Source organism: Podarcis bocagei (assembly GCF_964188305.1).
Source record: "Podarcis bocagei genome assembly, chromosome: 9".
NCBI lineage: Eukaryota > Metazoa > Chordata > Lepidosauria > Squamata > Lacertidae > Podarcis > Podarcis bocagei.
In genome coordinates, this window is record NC_138134.1 from 40,632,814 (window position 1) to 40,653,921 (window position 21,108).

The following is a 21,108-nucleotide window of genomic DNA, read 5'->3' on the forward strand; positions in this document are numbered from 1 at the left end:
GACCAAAGTTGACCTTTTTTTAGGATTGAAGTTATTGAGCGCTTTCTTTTCTTTTTTTAGGATTGGAGTTGTTGGACTTCTTTTAGGATTGAAGCCACTGAGGGTTTTTTTAGGATTTTACCCCAGGAAATAAACTGCCACAGGGGCCGGATTAAACCAACCAGAGGGGCCAATTAGGCCCCCAAAATGGACTTTGGACATGCTTGAGTTATACTATTATTAAACCAACAAAGTTTCCAATTTATGATTTTCTAATGTTAATAGTCATGCTTCTGAAAAAACAAGTATTTAACTGTGCTTCAGTAAAACTGGTTTTAATAAACCTAGGAGTACAATCCTAAATCTTTCAGTACATAGACATGCTCTTTTGTTGCAAAAAAAAACTTAATATGCTTACATACAAGTGACAGAATGTCTGCCTCTCTGTGTAGATAACAAGCAAAATCACTTGAAGAGTAATTGACTTTAAGTTACTACCTGAGCTCAACCTATATATATTTTGTTCAAAGCCACCCAGATTGCCTGGGGCAACCCAGTCAGATGAGTGGGGTATTAACAATACTAATAATAATTTCTGAAAGTTTATTTTGCTGAAAGTGGCTTGATTCGCAGACTATTTGCCCAAGGTGTAGGGTAGGAATTTCAAATACATCAGATAATAAGTAGAAATTGCACACTGGTTCTTAACATACACTGCAACCCTTTATATCAGCATTTGATTGACAGTTCACAATTCAACTTGTTAACGTCCATATTTTCTTACCAACTAGTTTGGTGATCCAGACTAAACTAACTTGAATGGGAACTACAACTCAACTTACTGCCTTTAGAATCTTCAATGTCTCAAGTATTAATTGACAACATGCTTTCTAGATAGAGAAGCAAACACTGAATAGCTGTGCAAGCATTTTTCTTCAAGTGGCTTTAATTATCTTACTGAACCATAGTCACTTTGTTCAACTACTACCTACCTACAAATCACTCTAATATCTGCACCCCATCGTCTATAGCTTGAAGTAGAACGGCCAACTGTGTTTATAAAAAAGAAAAAGACACAAAGCCCATAACCATGCCATTTATATTAAATCTTTTTTTTTATTTTTGTATCTGATTTTAGACAGACTCTTGCACAGGGGGCTCATACCCATCAGCTCGCTCTACCTTGGCACCAGTTTCATCACCTGATGGCTTTCCAGCACCACCACCTTCGCCATGCAGCTCCATCAGCTTGCCCACTGCAAATAATAATGCAACAGTTTGAATTAACACAGAGACAATTTTATGCTAAGATTCTGCATTTAAAGTTAACAGAGTGCTTCTAAAGAACGAAGCCATGTTTAAAATTAAATTGATTGGCTCAATACGCTTTTTGAAAACAATCAAGACTTCACCTTTTATGATTTATGGGAATGTCAGAATTTGAAAATAGTAATCATTGCTTCATCTGGGACCGAAACAAATTGTCATCATTCATTCCCAACCAATGAATATAGCAAAAAATATTCTTTAGATAAGACACCAAAATGCTTACGTTCAAACTTGGGCTTCTTAAGCATCTTGACTTTACGAACATAGACATCATGAAGGGGATAGATGGACTGACACGCTTTTTCTATGTCTTTCCCAATGCTGTCTGGGATGCTAGAATGACAGGAAATAAAGTTTGACTTATTATGATCAAATTAAGAATCACAGTATTGAAAACCCCCCAAAAGTAGTACCATTGTTTTTGGTACTACCATTACATATCCCCCAAAAAGTAGTACCATTACACATCCCAGAAAGCAGCCATTATTGCTGGAGCCTGAATGGAGATGACAGTTCTCCTCCACTGACTCTGCACCACAATGATAAAAAAAGGATTGCAACTGAACCTGTGACTCCACATTTGAGCCAAAAACTTAACTGCCTCCGATTATGGAGGCAGCGCATAGCCATCCTGATTGGCACATTGGCAGAATTATGCTCCATGAATTTGTCAGAAAGATCTCAAGGAGCAAAGTCACATTGTAACATACCTCCACAACGGTAAATCTACTAAGGAATTTTATGGTGCCTGTCTCACTGAAACCCCATCACAAACACATGAGATTGCTACACGTGACTAGCAAACAATTCAAGAAAATTCAATATATTTGCCTAAAATTTGAAAAATTTTGGATAAAATTTGATAAATTATTTGGATAAAACAAGTATTAAGATACAACGAATGAGTACTAAGAATATTGTTTTCGTAATACAGAGGAGCTGACAGAACTCTCCCACCATAAACTGAAGCTGACAGGACTGTGCTGTATGGAAATGGGTGTTAACGGTTGGCCTGGAACAGCTAAAATCTTCTGGAATATTTATATACACTGCTATGAAAATTAAAACTAGATGGAATAAAAACTGCCTTCCTAAACATGGGACACAAATTTTAACCTACAGTTTATTGACAACTTCTTTCAGGTCATTTGTCTGCACTTCTCGTGTCATGATTTCCACCATCTTCTTGCGGATTTGGCGGACTTGCTGGTGTTGGGCATAGGAAGTCTTGCGAATCTGGTTAGTTCGCTTCTTGGTGAAGCCAACACAGAAAAGGCGCAGAAGATATCCATCTGTAGTTTTTACATCCACATGGGCCTCAATCATTGTCTGTAAAAAATTAACAGTTGTTCAATATACCCAAATAATGTACTTGAGTAAAGTGTCTACTATAAATCTTGGACCAAGCAAAAAGATCAGGTGTTCAATGCTCAGTGCAACAAAGGAAGGATTATATCAACACAGTCATCCAAGCAGCCACATCTACAAATCAAGGCCCCCATACCCAGTTACGAAACAGTTAGAAACGGAATGCCTGGTTTTCATTTTTGATCCAGACAGCTCAAAAGTCACATTTTTCAAGACAACTTTGGTTCTTGAAATTAAAATTCATTCTGATTGTGCAGATAAAATATAACTACAGGGTGTATTGCTAGTATGTGAAAAGTCAAGTTCCATGGATCCCCAGGCATGCACCTCCAGATGGTGGAAACATCAGGCGCCAACCTGGCGCCTGGGCACCTTCACTTGGTTGCAAGAGGCCAATAGCCAGGTGCAAGATGTGCCTGGTAAATTTCGAGTGTTACCCAGTTAGCTAGCAATCTTTCATGATTATAAAATTTCAAATATGAATTTGGCATTGTGGGTATGCTGTGAAATCTTTATTCACTATCCAGTCGGACTTTTTTTTAAACAAATCTGCTTTTATAGTTCCAACAAAAAACCAATTTTCTCCCCTTGAGAAAGGGGAGTGTGGGGAGAATATTCAAGGTGAGAGCATAGAACTGGATCCAGCAATAGGGCAAGTTGATCCTGTGATGCTAGGAGAGGATTATCCAGTACCTAAGATTTCCACCACCCTGCAACAGCAATGAAGTGCAGCATTTACAGATTAGCACAATTACATGCAAATATTACTAACCTGCCATTTTTTGACCATCGAACACATTTTGTCACGTGTGAGATCCATTCCATGAAAGTTTGTCAGACAGTTTTTCCCTTGCACATCTTCTGTAATCAGTTTGAATTTACGGAAGGCAACTTCGTCATTCTGCAGGTCAGCAAGACTTACTTCAAATACTCGACCCTTAAGTCCATCTGAGGCAATTTCTAAAAACACAAAATAATGTTAATGCGTCTTTCATGCAGACTCATAATAAACTGTTAATGTAATAGCTAGAATCGAAAGTGTTTTGCCAATTTATTTCCTCCAGGGAATATGCACAGGAGTGCAAGCTTTCCAAACAAACTGCCCTATAGACACTTTCAAGCAGTTTTGAATTCTTTTGCTTTGCATTTCACAAAACTCCCAAGGCAGATAAGAATTCAACATCTCTGCAGTTAAAATTAGAAGGTTTGAGGCCTTGCTTTTAGAGTTGAAACATGGCACATACCACAATTAGTTTATAAATAAGTAGTAGCACCTATCAACTCAGCATATTTTTACCTAGCAAGCCTTAGAATAAATCTTTTTTCAAAATTATGTAGCAGTTTTCTATCTAGGTAACTTACTTGTTCCCTGAGTCCTGGTGACCAATGTCTTCCCAATGTTTCGAATATTGAACATTGCTGGGGCCTTGACATCATACCAGTCCTTCTTTGAAAAGGGATCAACCCTGATTTCCAGGAAAAGAGAAAAGCTTTGTCAGACCTGCAACTTCCTATAATTCCAGAAACATTTGGAATACAGGAAGATAGATGTCTTATACAGAATAAAGATTTCTGGGTCCATCTAGCATTATCTATACTCGGCAACACATCTCCAGGGTTTCAGGGAAGTCTTCACCTTCTGCATGTGACTCCCTTGATATCCCAGCAAAACACCAAAGTTAATTATTTTATGCAGTTTTCACCCATCTACGCTGCCTGAACTGGGCCTGCAAGCAAGTCCTGATGCCAAAAACTCTGCTTTTCATCCTACTAAGTTATATCAAGAAAGGCATAAACGGTGCTGAATTTACAGCACAGTCCTATCCGTGTCTACCCAAAGGCAAGCTCAATTCAAGGAAGCCAGGTGAGGCTAGCAGCGTTAGTCAACTGCCACTTTACATCCCTGAACTACACTACCTGAGCTTTGGAGCCACCAGGCAAATGATCGCCAGTACGTGATAGATGCCCCAAGGTGCTTCTTTGAAACTCCGCATTTTATTTCAAATCTCTGCTTATAGCAGGGTGCACGCTTAACTGGGCCCGACAATTACTAGGAGGGAAAGGCCGGACGGGGCCCCCCAACTCAGGCCCGCCAAATCGGGGCTCCAGGCACGAGATCTGCAGCCTTGCCCCTCCCCGCCCCTGGGGAACTCGCACGTGCCCGTTCTAGAACGATTCCCGCGCGCTCCCCTGCCCGCCCGCTTCCCTTAAAGAGCCGCCATGTCAGCAGCGCTTTCCCTACAGCCACCAACCACTCTCCTCAATCCGACCAACATCGGAGGCATCCGACGTTTGCGGGCCGCGGCTCCCCCTCGGCTGCGCTCCGGCTACCCCGAAGCTTCTGCCCCGGCCTGACTTACACTTTCTTCTTGGCGCCTTTCTTGCCTCCTTTGGTGAGGCGCTTGTTCTTGCCAACCGCCATAGTGCCGTGCCGGGAGAAAAAGAGGCCGGAAACTCGACGCCCCGCGAGATTATACGAGAACCGGGCTCGCGCGAGATCTAATGCCGCTTTCCGGGCGTATCGCGAGAAACGGAGGGTCTCGGAGGAGCCAGCATGCGGCGGGAAGTCACAGCGGCCTCTGGCGGTAGGTTGTCTGCTTTGCACTCTCAGGCGAGTTAAGGAAGTACGTCCTGGACGCCTTTCCCTTCTTGAATCAGCAATGTCTTTTCCACGTGGTACAGGCTGAAAATCATCAAGGATTTATCCCTGGTAAATGCACGCGACACCCATGAAAAAAAGCCGTATCTCTTCCGCGAAGTTGCTTTTTCGCAGAACTCCTTTCCAGCAAAAACCAGGAGATTCTTATAAAAAAATACAGCCCACCACGGGAAGTTCGGTAGTACAGTCAGCGGTTTTTATGGCACAATGCTACTTTCGATTATTCTCACAAGGTATTTTATTGCTGCTTTTAACTACAAAGCAAAATGCCAAAAACTTGGCTATAACAAAGGGAAAGGGGCATGCACGTTAATATTCACATTTGTTCAAAGCTGAATACTTTGTTTTTGAGTTGCACAGAGTGGAGGTTAAAGTACGGTAAGAGCGGCTGGACATTAGCATGAAGTAGGGAAGGCTGAACATTGTCAGCCAAGCCTTGATAGTGAAGGTTATTACAGTAGTCGTTAGAATCTGAGCTCCTCAGAAGCCCTCTTGAAGAATTATATTGAGGGTTTACATGCAGGAGGCAGCAGGGAAGATGAATACAGTGGTACCTCGGGTTACATACACTTCAGGTTACACACTCCGCTAATCCAGAAATAGTGCTTCAGGTTAAGAACTTTGCTTCAGGATAAGAACAGAAAGCGTGTTACGGCGGCAGCATGAGGCCCCATTAGCTAAAGTGGTGCTTCAGGTTAAGAACAGACCTCCAGAACGAATTAAGTACTTAACCCGAGGTACCATTGTACAGTATGCTTGCTGCTCCACTAGATGGTGGGCTGCTGTCTGAAGTGGGAATGCTGCTTGCACCGACTCGGTGGATGATGCAGAATCCTAATTTCCAGGGTTCTATCAGAAGGTCAGCGGTTCAAATCCCCGCAATGGGGTGAGCTCCTGTTGCTCGGTCCCTGCTCCTGCCAACCTAGCAGTTTGAAAGCACGTCAAAGTGCAAGTACAGTGGTGCCTCGCAAGACGAAAAGAATCCGTTCTGTGATTCTCTTCGTCTAGCGGTTTTTTCATCTTGCGAAGCAAGCCCATTGGCGGATTAGTGCTTTTAGCGGCTTATCTGCTGATCGGATCAGCTGATAAGCGGCTTAGCGGCTTAGAAAAAGGGGGGAAAGGGAAAAAAAACCAGCAGGAACTCGCAATAATAATAATAATAATAATAATTTATTATTTATACCCCGCCCATCTGGCTGGGCCTCCCCAGCCACTCTGGGCGGCTTCCATAAAAACCAAAAATACAATAAAATATCACACGTTAAAAACTTCCCTGAACAGGGCTGCCTTAAGATGTCTCCTGAATGTCAGGTAGTTGTTTATCGCTTTGACATCTGCTGGAAGGGCGTTCCACAGGGCGGGCGCCACTACCGAGAAGGCCCTCTGCCTGGTTCCCTGTAGCTTATTGCGAAGCAAGCCCATAGGAAATTTGTTTTGCGAAGCACCTCCAAAACGGAAAACTCTTTCATCTAGCAAGTTTTCCGTCTTGCGAGGCATTCGTCTTGCGGGGCACCACTGTAGATAAATGGAACCGCACCGGCGGGAACGGCGTTTCTGCGCACTGCTCTGGTTCGCCAGAAGCGGCTTAGTCATGCTGGCCACATGACCCAGAAGCTGTATGCCGGCTCCCTCGGCCAGTAAAGCGAGATGAGCGCCGCAACCCCAGAGTCGGCCACGACTGGACCTAATGGTCAGGGGTCCCTGTACCCTTTACCTTTACTATAACATGAGAAGCAAGTACAGAAAGTTTCCCGCTTCACATGCTTTGTGGAGGGTGAGGAGAATCTTGCAAACCTACAAAAATTTACTCTAACTAAAAAAATCAAGAGAAATGTCACTTAAGGGAATTACATCATTTCCCCCAACTTTCTTTCCTAACAAGATAATAGGTCTTCTTAATTTCATTACTGTTATTTATTAAATTTGTATGCTGCCCTTCAGCTGGCCAAAGACCTCAGAAAAGTTCACAACAGTAAAATACAAAATGAGTATACAAAATACAAAAGCAAACCAATAGTGTTGGTTTTGGGGTTTTTTTTTAAAAAAAAATAATAGAATGTTGATCAGCCAGACAACATTCTCTGATTGAAGAGAAACGTGGCACCTAAAAATATGTAATGAAGGCGCCAGGCAAGCCTCCCTGGGAAGAGCATTCCACAAACAGAGAACCACCACAGAAAAGGCCTGTTCTCATGTTGCCATCTTTTAAACCCCTTGTAGAGGAAGCAAACAAAGAAGGGCCTCAAATAATGACTGCATCAGGTCAATTCATATGGGGAGAGGCTTGTCCTTGAGGTATTGCAGTTGTGAGTTGTTTAACCAGCACTTTGAACTGGGCCCAGACACTAATTGGCAACTGGTGCAGTTAGTTCAGGATCAGTATAATATGCTAAAATGGTCTTTCCCTGTTGAGCAACCTTGCCACCAAATTCTGCATCAGCTGAAGTTTCCGAAACGTCTTCAGACCTTCAGATGTAATAGACAAGTAGAGCTGTGTGTTGTGGGCATATTGCTGACAGCATACTCCAAAACTCTAGATAACCCCATTCAGCTGTTTCATGTAGATGCTAAACAGCATAGAGGATAAAACTGAACCCTGAAGAATTCCACATTGATGGTTCCACAGGGCCAAAGAGCACTCCCCAAGCATCACTCTCTGGAAACAACCATCCAAGTAGGAGTTGAACCACTGCAAAGTGGGGCTGCCTATCCCTAACTCAGATAACAGCTCCAGAAGGATACCATGGCTGATGGTATTGAAACCCGCCACGGACATTTCCCCTGTCTCTCTCCCAGCAGAGGTTATCATACAGGATTACCAAAACAGTTTCTGTGCCAAAAATGGGCCTAGACCCTGATGGAAATGGATCTAGGAAATCAATTTCCTCCAAAAGTGCCTGGGTCTGGTCTGTGACCACCCAAAAAACCCTGTCCAAGAAGAGGAGATTGTAGCTGCTTAGATTTTCTGAATCCAGGGACCCTTAACAGCCAAACCATAAACCCAGCACTTACACTGTAATACTACTAGTTACAGCAGTACTGAAGAATCTGGATTCTTTTCTCTTTCAGCAATAGACTGTGCTGGTGCAGCTTCCTGCTTTTTAAAAAAGGACAATGCATATGTTACAAATAGGATCAATGGACTACATTTAACAATGTGACCATAGGAAGAGCAATTGAATGCACAGAACAGTTCAGTTGTCATTGCCCACATACTTTGAGATGTGAAGGCCTGGAAAAACCCAGAAATATTTAGAAGAAAACCATTTTTCTCGCTTTTATTTGTTTTCCTGGCAAAGAAATTGGTTGTTTGGGGTAAAATAAAAACCACTCTTGTGCAATGTTTTCCCTTTCAAAAAGTTGGTTGAGATATTTCCTTAGGTAGCACTTCAAACACTGCTGCAAATTCCTACATCCAAGATTCAAAAGGTAATAACCCCTATTCACTCGCTGGATCATCACCTTGCCGTGGTGAGTGGGCCTGCACGTCCCTCTGATCTTTGTGAGCGAAGCCATCAGGAATCTCATACTCCCAGTAGGCAAAATAAAAAAATTCCTTCCAGTAGCACCTTAAAGACCAACTAAGTTAGTTCTTGGTATGAGCTTTCGTGTGCATGCACACTTCTTCAGATACCTTCTTCAGATGCATGCACATGAAAGCTCATACCAAGAACTAACTTAGTTGGTCTTTAAGGTGCTACTGGAAGGAATTTTTTTATTTTGACTATGGCAGACCAACACGGCTACCTATCTGTAACTCCCAGTAGGGTCACACAAGGTGGTAAAATCTGTAGGAGGAGGAGGAGGAGGAGAGGGATTACAACAGCAGGCCCATCTCAATCCAAGCATTAATTCCATGGAGTTTACAGTTGTAAAGCTGTGTCCCTTTTATTTTGTTTTTACTTACCCATATCCCACTGAAAAAGCACATAAATTGTTTTCATACCGCATTAGGAATAGTGTTATACAACTCAAAAACATTTTTCAGATTTGTATGAGTTATAGAATCAAAGAACTGTAGAGTTGGAAGGGACCACAGGACTCATCTAGTCTAACCTCCTGCAATGCAAGAATTTCAACTAGATCATACATGACAGATGACCATCCAACCTCTGCTTGAAAACCTCCAATGAAGGGGAGTCTACAGTCTCCCAAGGGAGTCTGTTCTACTATCAAACACCTCTTACTTTCAGAAAGTTCTGTTCAGTCAGAATCTCCTTTCCTGTAACTTGAATCCATTAGTTCGGGTCCTGTCCTCTGGAGCAGGAAAAAAACAAACTTGCTCCATCTTCCATGTGACAGCCCTTTGAAGATGGCTATCATATCTCCTCTCACTTTCCTTTTTACCAGGCTAAACATAACCAACGCCCTCAGCTGTTCTTCATAAGGATTGATTTCCAGACGTTTTATCATCTTGGTGACTATCCTCTGCACACGTTCCAGCTTGTCAATATCCTTAAATTGTGGCGCCCAGAACTGGACACAGTCCAGAGGACTTAGTTGGCTGGGCAACCCAAAAGTGTTCTAAACAAATAAATGAATGGGGGGAAAACATGTCTGCAGCTTCCCTTCTATCCTAGCCATGTATTTGATTCCACTTGAGGCCTTTACCTTGCATTTCAAAGCATGGATTCAGATTATTAAAAGGTGGTGGTGGTTCTGCCTGTTGAAAGACCACTTGAAGCAGGTTGTGCAGCCATGCAGGCTAGCCTAGTCCCATGCCCCTAGGTTGCCCAGAAAGGGCTTTATAAATGTGGTAATGTATGGGGGGTCCTAGCCTAATCTGGATGCCCTTTGTATGGAGATGCTCTTAGCCATCAGTGAGAAACATATGGCCCTCCTAATCCCTGGGCATTGGTCATAGTTGCTGGGGCTGATGGGAGTTGTAGTTCAGCAACATCTAGAGCAGGCTTCCTCAACCTTGGCCCTTCAGATGTTTTTGGCCTACAACTCCCATGATCCCTAGCTAGGTCAGGGATGATGGGAATTGTAGTCTCAAAACATCTGGAGGACAGACGTTGAGGAAGCCTGATCTAGAGAGCCAAAGGTTCTCCAGCCCTGTTCTTCAAGCAATACAAATTTACTTGTATAAGAACATGAAAGCAAATATTTTCAGGGTTTTCAACATTGTTTCTAAGCGCCTAGAAAATTTACATAAGCATACCTATCCAAAACCATTTCCATTGCTCACATTCTACATATCTGGCATGCAGTTGCATAAAAATTTCAAGTTAAGTAACTTGGAGGGAAGGTGTCATTTTGGATCTCTTATGAACACCCAGCATTTAGTCCAAGCGCTTCAAATTATGTCACTTGAAGAGAAGGGAGAAATGGCCTGAGTTGCTGATCTGATAAGATTTTATCACTCGAGGAACCAGAATTTCCAGTAGGACTGTGGAGAAAACCTGGCTAGTAAAAATTCAGAAGTAGTAGCACTTTCAGTAGTGTTAGACATTATGGCTCATGTGAATGGAATTTGGTTGATTTCAAAGAAACAGATTCCTTGCTGCCTTTGATCCCCATAATTCTTCACAATAATGCTTCTTGTTTTATAATGTGTGGTTCAAGTTTTAAATGTTGGTGAGCTGTACTTAAAGGAGTTTCCTGAAATTAATGGTCTGTTTTTAGGACGAGAAAGACCTACTGCATAACCCATGATACACGAGAGTTTTAAGCTTACATTCCAATGTAAACTTGTTCAAGTGAAACATCTACAGAAAACAACATGCTGCAACACTGGTGGGTCAAAGCAAATATTAGTCTCAGGAATACAATCAGAACTCAGCCTCTTACCAGTCCCGTCCCACCCCCAGCACCATTTGGGACCCCAACAGTGGCACTGTGCTGCTGTAATTGCAATATATATATATATATTCCCTATATAATATGTCAGATTTATATAGAAAAATACTTATTAGATAGGTGGTCTTCTAAATTTTAAAATGACAAAACCAAATTCACATATTCTTTCTTCATTCTTATCTTTAGAACAAAAGAACAGTTCAGTAGAATAAAGGATAGACATTCTTTTTCCAAAATGGATTGGCTGCATTCAGTCATAGCAGACATTTTTATTCCTGGGTGGGATCTAAGCATATGCACCTGGGCTGGGTGTCAGCACTGTAGGCATTCAAAAAAAAAAAAAAAAAAAAAAGCTCTGACTTAAAAAAATGGATGATTCACAGCTATGAAACATCAGAATTCCAGTTCTGTTTGCTCAGCTTCTAACAAACAATATATGCTTCCTTTTCCCACACATTTCTTGAAAAAGAGCTAGATGCTGTGCTGTGTACATCTTAAAGGCTTAACTGACTGATTTTGGTGGATTAGTTCAGAGTATGTTCTTATGTAAAAGCATTTGTCTTTGCAATGCTAAACAGTGCAAGTATTTTATATACCTCCAAAGCTTTGCAATCATGTAGCACTCAGTGCTTGAGTTTCTGCATGTATACTACTCAGAAATGTAGCGTCCAGGTCAAGAAAAGTCACCACTCATTTTTGCCTTGGTCAAACCACACCTGGAGTACTCTTTCTGGTTCTGGGCATCACAATCTAAAAAGAATATTGACAAGTTGCAACGTGTGCAGAGGAGGATGAGCAAAATGATCAAGGATCTGCAAACTAAGCCTAATGAGGAACAGTTGAGGGAGCTGGGCATGTTTAGCCTGGAAAGAGGAAACTTGAGATGAGATATGATAGCCATCTTCAAATATTTAAGGGGCTGTCACATGGACGATGGAGCAAGCTTGTTTTCTCCTGCTCCGAAGAGTAGGACTTGAACTAATGGATTCAAGTTACAAGACAGGATATTCCAACTAACAGGAAGAACCTTCTGATCGTAAGAGCTGCTTGACAGTGGAAGAGACTCCCTTGGGATGTGACGGACTCTCATTCTTTTGAGGTTTTTAAGTATAAGTTGGGCAGCCAGAAAAGACAGCAAGATCAAGGAAATAGAAGAGAAAGAAACAGAAAGGTTAGAATGCTATGAGTTACATGTTGCCAGGCAAAAAGAAGCAGTGGGTTCCCCAAGTTTCACAACGACCCAGGAGTCTGGGGCTACAGCTGCATAGCAGGGGTCTTGAAATGGCTACACATGGACACAAGACATATCCTACCCTTCAAAGTTTGCAGACTGTGCTTCACCCAGGAAACTCTGCGTGGTGGAGAACCCACTACAGGTGGTTTAAGGAAGGAAAAGTTGTCACATGGGAGTACACATGACTTCATGTCCCCTTAAGGACCTCAACTAACTTGGAGAGAAGAGGCAAGGGAAGAGAGTAGAGTTGCTACTAGGGGTTGAAATTGTTCTGGAGCCTCCCATTGAGATTGGGCAGTGATGGGGCCCTTGGGGACAAAAACCTAAAGCCCCAGTTTAATGAGAAGTGTGTGTGTGGAGGGGGTCCCTGAGACAAAACATGAACATGATTGAGACTGAGGCTAAGGAGGGAGAGGATTCAAAAACAAAAGGTTGCCAAGTAACTGGAGACCTGTTACCTTCAATTTTTTTGCAAGTGGATGGAAGCATAGTTGAGCCAATCCAGACAGGTATAAGTCAACAGAGACTGTACTTGACCTTGCATGTCAGTTGTTAAAGAGTGGTGCACCAATAGATATCCATGTGAAAAACAAGGGTTGAGGTCTGTGGCTGATTTAACCAGAAGGGGCAGTGTTCATCAGGAAAATATATTTGTTCTCTTCAGGGGTGATTAATTGCCAAATAGAGGTTCGTGCCAAGAAGACCAGATGCAAAGTTGGGCATTGCATGCGTCTAGAAACCTTGCTCCTCTTCTAGGGCTTGCCAGTCTTTTTGGGCCACTGAGCAGATCTGTAATATGCTTCTGAACTCACTCCCGTTGGAGACACTGATCACTGATGGCTTTCCATCACCTAATTAACAACACATCTGTTCTCTCAGGATTTCATGGGTTTTTGTTTAAGCTTGGTTTTAGGATTTTCTGCACTGTAATTACTGTTGCTGTTAATTTTTGATGATTTTAATTGTGCTCCTGGTTTTAAATGCTGTCTGATTTCATTATCTTGGGAACCACTTTATGACCAGTGTCACGAAATGTGGTCTAAAGAATATTACTAAATAAATCAATAAAATGGGCACGTGTTTTAAAAATACATTTGGAGGAAAACAATCCATTTTAAAAGACAAACTACAAATGCAGTCAAACTAATGACACACACACGCTTTTGTTTCTGGAGCAGACATTGCATGCAGAGCATTAACACAACTGTGTTTGGATTTGCTTGCAGTTCAATATCTTACGTGCTCATGCTTTTATCAAATTTTTTTTTTTGAAAAATGTATTTGAAAGGGTGCTCCACTGGGTCCGGGTGGGGTGCTGCCTCCTTGTTACTTCTAAAGTAATTGCTTCTTGGCACGCCAATGAAATGTATGTGGGTATTGCAGCTGGTGTAGATCAGACCATCTTTCAGAAATTCCAATTCAGTGTCCTGTATGTTTATGCATTCCTTCAAGAGCTTTTTAAAACATTGGGTAAACAATGCGTAGCAATGTATTCATTTTCCTTTTGGCTATAGAACTGAGAATTTATCATTTTATTTACCGCACCACTTTTATCAGCTCTGAACCAAGAGAGATTTTTGCTTTATTTTATTTTTGTACATGGTGTGCTGACATTCTGGGTGCAGATTTCCCCAAAGGCAGAATAGCGTCTTTTTTTTTTAAGGACTCACTTGCTCTCGCTAATATTATTATGCTTGAATTTGTTCTTTAAAACAGCCCAAGTGTAAAAAGTGACACTATGAAAATTTCACACGGTGTGATATAGCACATTAGCAGCTGATTGGTTGTTGTAAAGTGAACTTTTGTAAACCACATTGAAGTCATTATACTCAACCCAAAGTACAGTGGTACCTCGGGTTAAGTACTTAATTCGTTCCGGAGGTCCGTTCTTAACCTGAAACTGTTCTTAACCTGAAGCACCACTTTAGCTAATGGGGCCTACTGCTGCCGGCGTGCTGCTGGAGCATGATTTCTGTTTTCATCCTGAAGCAAAGTTCTTAACCCGAGGTACTATTTCTGGGTTAGCGGAGTCTGTAACCTGAAGCATATGTAACCTGAAGTGTATGTAACTCGAGGTACCCCTGTAAACTGCTTCACCTCCACAGCTGCAATCCTATGCTCAGAGTGGGCCATAGTAGTTTAAACCTGAAAAACACTGCAGAATAGGTAAACTCTTGCCTTTATTCCAACCGACACATTTCCGTAATCACTAATTCCATATAAAGGATTAAATTTATGGTGGGCAGGCATAGGTCTTTATCAAAGTTTCCTGTCACCAATCACTAGTGGTTTTTCAACTCAGCAAGAAAGACTGAATTTTATAAAGGTTGACTTTAATCTTGTAATTGTTCATGTGAAAGTTCACTTGCATAACTATGCTGGATATGACTGAGTTCAAAATTATTCTTGCTGCAGTGCATTATCATATCGGCTTGGGAACAAAAATCCATCCTGGCAGTTTGTTAACACCTTCTTCTGCCTCTACTGCTGCCTTTAATGATCAAAGTTTGTAAGGAACCATTTATTTAGCTCTAAGAAATCAGCAGCAGATGATGCAATGAAAGCTGGCACTGCTGTCTGAAAAGGTAAACCGTATTAGATAGCTACTGAACTGTGAAGCTTAGAGGACTAGAGCACACTCAAAGCACCTGAACCACAATAAAGTCCTTTTTTGTAAGACATTTTTATAGTTCCAGGTTTTAAAAACTTTTGAATGGTAATGATGGTGAGATTTCATAGAAGCTTCACCACATGTTGGAAGCACGTGCTAGGGTGTCGTGTGGCTAACCAGTCTTCTGCCCTGCTACACATGCTGGCCACAGAGCTTACCATTAGCTGCACATCTGGCAGCCATGAGAAGCAACCCTACACATATTGGGTCCTCTGCATGAGGGTGAATGCTGATTGAACCAGGATTCCCTGTTGCACACATAGGCTTGCATCACATAGGGTGGATCTAGACACAGGGGGAAAACGCTATAAATAAGTCAGAAATTGGATGGTTATAACGAGAGAAAGAAATCCCTATGGAAAACAGCGTTTTAAAATTTCCTGCTCTCTGCCACCATCTAGTGTTGCATGTTTATAGCACATTCAAATTGCTGTTTCCTTACTAATGTAGCTGAGTCCATAGTTGTCTAATGCAGAGGTTGTCAACCTGGCTGTCAACCTGGTGGGTGTTTCAGGATTCTAGGCAGGGGGTTCTATGGCACAAGCTGAATCCTCTTTCCATCAAGCACTGGTGGGTGGTAAGGAAATTTTGCCATCAAGAAACATCAAGAAAGCTGCATTAGTGGGTGGTAGGTATAAAAAGGTTGGCTACCCCTGGACTAATGTGTGGCTGGCGGGGAGAGGATGAGCCTGCTGCAGTCGCCTCACATCAGTGCACCAAGAGGCTTCTGTGAACCCCATTATGAGATTATTCCAACACACACATTTATGATGGCTACTTGGTCACTGAAATTTGCAACACACGCAGCCCAACACATTACTGGAAAAGTTTGGGAAAAGTTGTGTCTCTAGCCATAATTTCCGATATGCAGTTTGCAATGAAAGCGCAACCAGGCCAATCTGACAAACAAGACGAGCCCCACCTCCAGTGCAATGCTTGAGGGCAAGAGAGTGTACTAATGTAAATGCTCCAGGCAAGGTCCTGCTCCATTCAGAGGCTCTTTACATGTACACATTGGTACATGCATAGAGCCCCTTGTCATATGCAAAATAACAGGGAATGTGGCTGGCCCCTGAGGTCTGTCTCACACATTCCTTGGATGCTGCTGCTGCTGCTGCTGCTAATCTGGACTCCCCCACTGTAAATTGGTTGGAAAGGCATATGAATTTGCTGGTGAAGGAGCAGAAGACAGCTGAAAGAGACTGGCTGTGTCCCAAATCCCTAAAATGAACCAAATGGAAACAAAGTTGTAAGAGAAAATATCAAACATTTAAAACATATAAATAGAAACATAAATCTGAGTGACCTTCCAATATTGAAATGTCAAGTGCACAAACCAGAGGGAAATCATATCAATTCCGTAGCTCTCGAAAATCTAAAAATAGATAGAAAATTATGTTGTGCTTGAAGTTAGACATCTGTATAATTTAGCTTACTACTACTGCTATTTGAGAGAAAATGAGTGAAATGTTTAGATTCATATTTGATTACCAGATGCAAACATATTCTTGAAAGCAAATTCTAATTGGAGAATATTTATGAAAGTAAGGAAAGTACACATAGTTCTTCATAGTATTGCTGTGAGGTTTTTGTGTGTGTGTTTTTTGTGAGGTTAAGCTGTATGCCTGAGTCCCTTCTAAGTCCTGGAGCCAGCAAGGGTTAAAATCCAATAGAGGATTTCATTGCTTGAATAGCCAGGCCAACTTCTTGGGAATGGCTCCCTAAGTATGGGTCATTAAACCTGAAAAAGGTAGCGCATCCGTGCTAGAGAGAAAATGGGTCCCCCAACTGGTAGTTAGAAGGCCAGCAGACAGAGTTCAGGTGTGTGAGCTAGAAGCTAGAAGCAAAGAAGCAGGATAGGCAGCTAATAGAGCCATGACTGATTTCTGCTGGGATCCAAGGCTGTGGCTGTGGAAGAAGCATAACCCTCTAGGGGTCAAAATAAAAAAATTCCTTCCAGTAGCACCTTAAAGACCAACTAAGTTAGTTCTTGGTATGAGCTTTCGTGTGCATGCACACTTCTTCAGATACACTGATACCAACACGGCTACCTATCTGTAACTGTCCTCTAGGGGTGTTAATGCTGTGAACCCCTCCATTGCAAACTCAGGTTGTCCATATACATAGATAAACCACATCTCCTAAAGACACCAGAGTGTCCACTGTCCCTGATTCTGAGAAATCAAACCCTGGGCAAGCACCTGGAATCTTGCACCACTCGGAGCTTAGGGTGGCGTGCAACAGAGTATATAGCCATCTGTGATCCATGGGATACAATAGAACTTTTCAGAGATGCTGAACATTTAACCACACTATTGCAACCACTTCATTTTGTCACCTAAAATGCATGTTTTGTGAAGTGTGAGAATCTGATACTGCGCAATGAAGCCGTTTTAGAGGAGGATGGGGACAGATGAAATTACAACCAGCAGAAAGTCACAGCAAGGCCTGTATCCAGAACGTCACAAGTAAAGAAACTGGCCCCCATCAATAGCTTCATCTTTAATAATAAAGGCAGTTTTCATCGTCTTGGTCTGCGGCTATTGTTATAAGATGGTATGGGAAACTGTTAAAGTGCTATGGGTGCTGGATCCAGAGTAGCATGAGTGCACACACTGGTCGTAAAATGGGGCTTCCCCACTCCTTCCCCGGAGAAGTGTTGAAAAACAGCTCCTGAAAGATGGTGGGCTTTCTGGAACGGCATAGGATGTGGTACAGAATGCTGTAATGGGAGAGGAGAATTGGTAGAAATGGAACCAGGCACATGCCACTCCAGAAAGTCTCTGGACTGTTGGGACTCAGGAGTGATTACTGGGGAGTACAGGCAGCACGGTGGTTAGGAGCGAGTGGAAAAGTGTCATTGCACAAATGGTTTCAAGCCCCACTCCTCTGGATCCATGGGCATAGCCAAGGGGGCAGCTGCCCCCCTAAATCAATCAAAATCAATGCAAATTTGAGGTTGTGCCCTCCTCCAACAAAAACCTGGCTACACCCATGTCTGGATCCAAGCTTATCTTCTTACTTCTCCAACTTTAAGTAGGAATATTGAGTATGATTCAGCTGAAGGAATTTTTGACCTATGTTGCCTAGTGGTTGCATAAAGGAAATTTCAAAAATCTGTAGTCTGTATCTGGCAAAGTTTTCCCATCAACCTAACTATTAAAAATATACCTATTAAAACTCTATGTTGAAAGTTTGCCCCTTCCTGTCCTATTGTGCTTTGTACAGTATATAACCACATAACATAACAGAATGATTTCCCATACCTCAAAAGACTACATCTGCAGTTTCAATATTGCATAGATTTATGGGCACAGCAAACACTATTTTATTTCCAAGGAGCAAGGTAATACAGGGGGTGGGAAGGTTATCTTTCAGGATCGAACTCTTGATTTAAGAATCAACACAATGATACAACAAAGAAAGCATAAGGGCATAGAATAATGAACAAGGCAGTGGTTAACTTTAGCAGTCTGAGAAATTATGTTAGACACAGTCCTGATTTTAAAGTGCAAAACTCAGAAAGAAAGCTAAGTATGTTTATCCATAGGCCCACGGGAAACTGTCTGATTACTGTCCCATTTATCACAGGCATCACACAGAGGGGAGTTCTGGGAAGAAACATTACAACTGCCGTAGAACAATACTATCTCAATATTGACGTGTCAAAGAACATAAAGTATGTCCAACACATAATAAGATCTGGACAGGGAAGATCTGGATAAATGAAACTATACTGCCTACACATACATTTTAAATCAGCCTTGCACGCTGGGAATCTCTTCACCAGGCTTTATGGGGAAAATTTATGTCAGACCTAAATAAAATTATGGCAAATTGTCAAAACAACAGCGCTTGTGGCACATTACTCCTGCCTCTAGAGTGAGAATGTATTTCCATATACACTGTTCGTCTTTCCACAGACACTATTTGAATTGCAGCTTCCTCATTTCCTATTCTCATGATAAATTCTGACTGCAGATGTACTAATCCAGACTCACCAAGCCTTGGAACTATTTATAGCTTCCAGATTTCTGCAATATAGTTTCTACAAGAGGCTATGGACACTAGCACAGAGCCCTATCTTCTACCCAGTGTCTTGATACAAATATATTTTGCCATCATAGGAGGTGAACGGGCAACTGTCATTTAGCTGTGACGGTTAGTTATCACGCTCTGGCTTAGTTAAGCTGGCTAATTGTACTAACCCATGGCTTGCAATATGCTGCATAAAACTTTGATTGTTTCTAGACATACAGTGGTACCTCGGGTTACAGATGCTTCAGGTTACAGACGCTTCAGGTTACAGACTCTGCTAACCCAGAAATAGTACCTCGAGTTAAGAACTTTGCTTCAGGTTGAGAACAGAAAGTGAGTGGTGGAGGCGACGCAGTGGCTCCATTAGCTAAAGTGGTACCTCAGGTTAAGAACAGTTTCAGGTTAAGAACGGACCTCCGGAACGAATTAAGTTCTTAACCCAAGGTACCATTGTACTATGCTTGACTTAACATATACATCCAAGAATGTACATTAAGCACAGCTAAGAATTAAACCAAGGATGAGCACAAAAACGAATGCTTATTCAGAAGGAAATTGCATCAAAATAAACAGCATTTGACCAACTATGATTGTGGTGCTTGTAAATTTATATGCAATAAAATACTGCTGAAATAAACTAGGCCATTTCCAATTAATAGCAAAAGATGAAGCTTCTCATGCAACACAGACACTTTTATCCTCAGATCCTATAGAATTATAGTGCAACTTTTACATAAAAGTGGAGTTTTAATCCTTATAACTGGACCCATTACTCTACCTCTGATTTCACAACCTTGCAGCAAAAATCAAACAAATCCCCAATTGTTTTTCTACAAAAAAGCAAGTCACACGTTTTGAGACAATGTTTAAAATCTCCCCTAAACCAGTCATATTCTAGGAAATCCAGTTGATAGGGAACAAGATTATGAATATGAATTGTTGGGGTTTTTAATACCTCATCACAATTAACTGCTATCAGACTGTGAATCAAAGGCTTCAGTTAACCCACTGTACTAATGAAAGGGCTCCCACTAGTGCATTGCGGCTTTTCCTCTTCTGCCCCTTCCCCAAATCTGCTCTTGTGGGTCAGGGGAAATCCCAGAACAGCACATAGGGGAAAAGAGGGGGAAACATTTCACCTGACAAGTAGAAATGATTGTGCTGATGCAATGAAAAGAAGAATACAACATTGAATATGGAGAGGACACCATTTGATACAGGCGACAGCATTGACTTGGTTTGTACCAGACAATACAGACAGGTAAATAGGTAATGGTACATAAAGGCTTGGGGAGGAAATAGATTTAAGGCTGTAAAAGAAGTCAACAGAAGGCACAAATGCAGATATATGTAAATCAATAGCAGTGGCAGCTCCCAGTTAGAACTGTGGCTCAGGAATGCTTCAAGATAACATTGAGATGAACCACAAAAAAGTGCATTCCTTAATTTATTTTCTGATGCTTCCCAAGCATTCAAGACACTACTGCAGAAGTTGGGAGGGAGAAAGTGTGACTTGCTCTGCAGGAAGAAGAGAGGTCTCTTGTCCAGGAGTCCAGGTTTTGTTTCTAGTTCTTCTGGTTTCAAGCGAAATGAAATGAAATATGAAGCCAGCATTTGGTAAAGTAGATGAAGAGCTTCCAATGGTCGGCATATTTTTTTTTACTAAGGATTTCTATGGAAACAACTGAACACAAGAACCAAAGATTTTCTAGCAGAGCATCCTATTCTCACAGTGGTCTACCAGTTGTCTCTGGGAAGCCTGTGAGCAGAACCCAAGTGCAACAGCACTCTCTCAATTTATGACTCCCAGAAACTGGTATTCAAACGCATACAGCCTCCAACAGTGGAGGCAGAATAAAGGTATAAAGGCTAGTAGCAACTGAATACCCTCTATGAATCTGTCTAATCCTTTTTAAAGCCATCTAAGTTGGTGACCATCACCACCTCTTGTGGCTGTGAATGCCATAGTTTTACTATGCACTGTGTGAAGAATAATTTTGTTTTGTCTGTCCTGAAACTTCCAACATT

The 21,108-nt window shown here is 41.8% G+C and overlaps 1 protein-coding gene across 1 annotated transcript; it reads right to left on the bottom strand.

Annotated features, from left to right (window-relative positions):
- Positions 1 to 1,070: 1,070 nt before the first annotated feature.
- RPS3A (ribosomal protein S3A) lies at positions 1,071 to 5,189 on the bottom strand. Its single transcript, XM_081208471.1, has 6 exons — positions 5,037 to 5,189; positions 4,039 to 4,142; positions 3,449 to 3,636; positions 2,429 to 2,637; positions 1,532 to 1,641; positions 1,071 to 1,235 (listed from the first exon to the last, which is right to left on the bottom strand). The coding sequence occupies exons 1-6, from the start codon at positions 5,096 to 5,098 to the stop codon at positions 1,114 to 1,116; spliced, it is 795 nt and encodes a 264-aa protein (XP_081064597.1). The 5' UTR covers positions 5,099 to 5,189; the 3' UTR covers positions 1,071 to 1,113.
- Between the last annotated feature and the right edge of the window lie 15,919 nt (positions 5,190 to 21,108).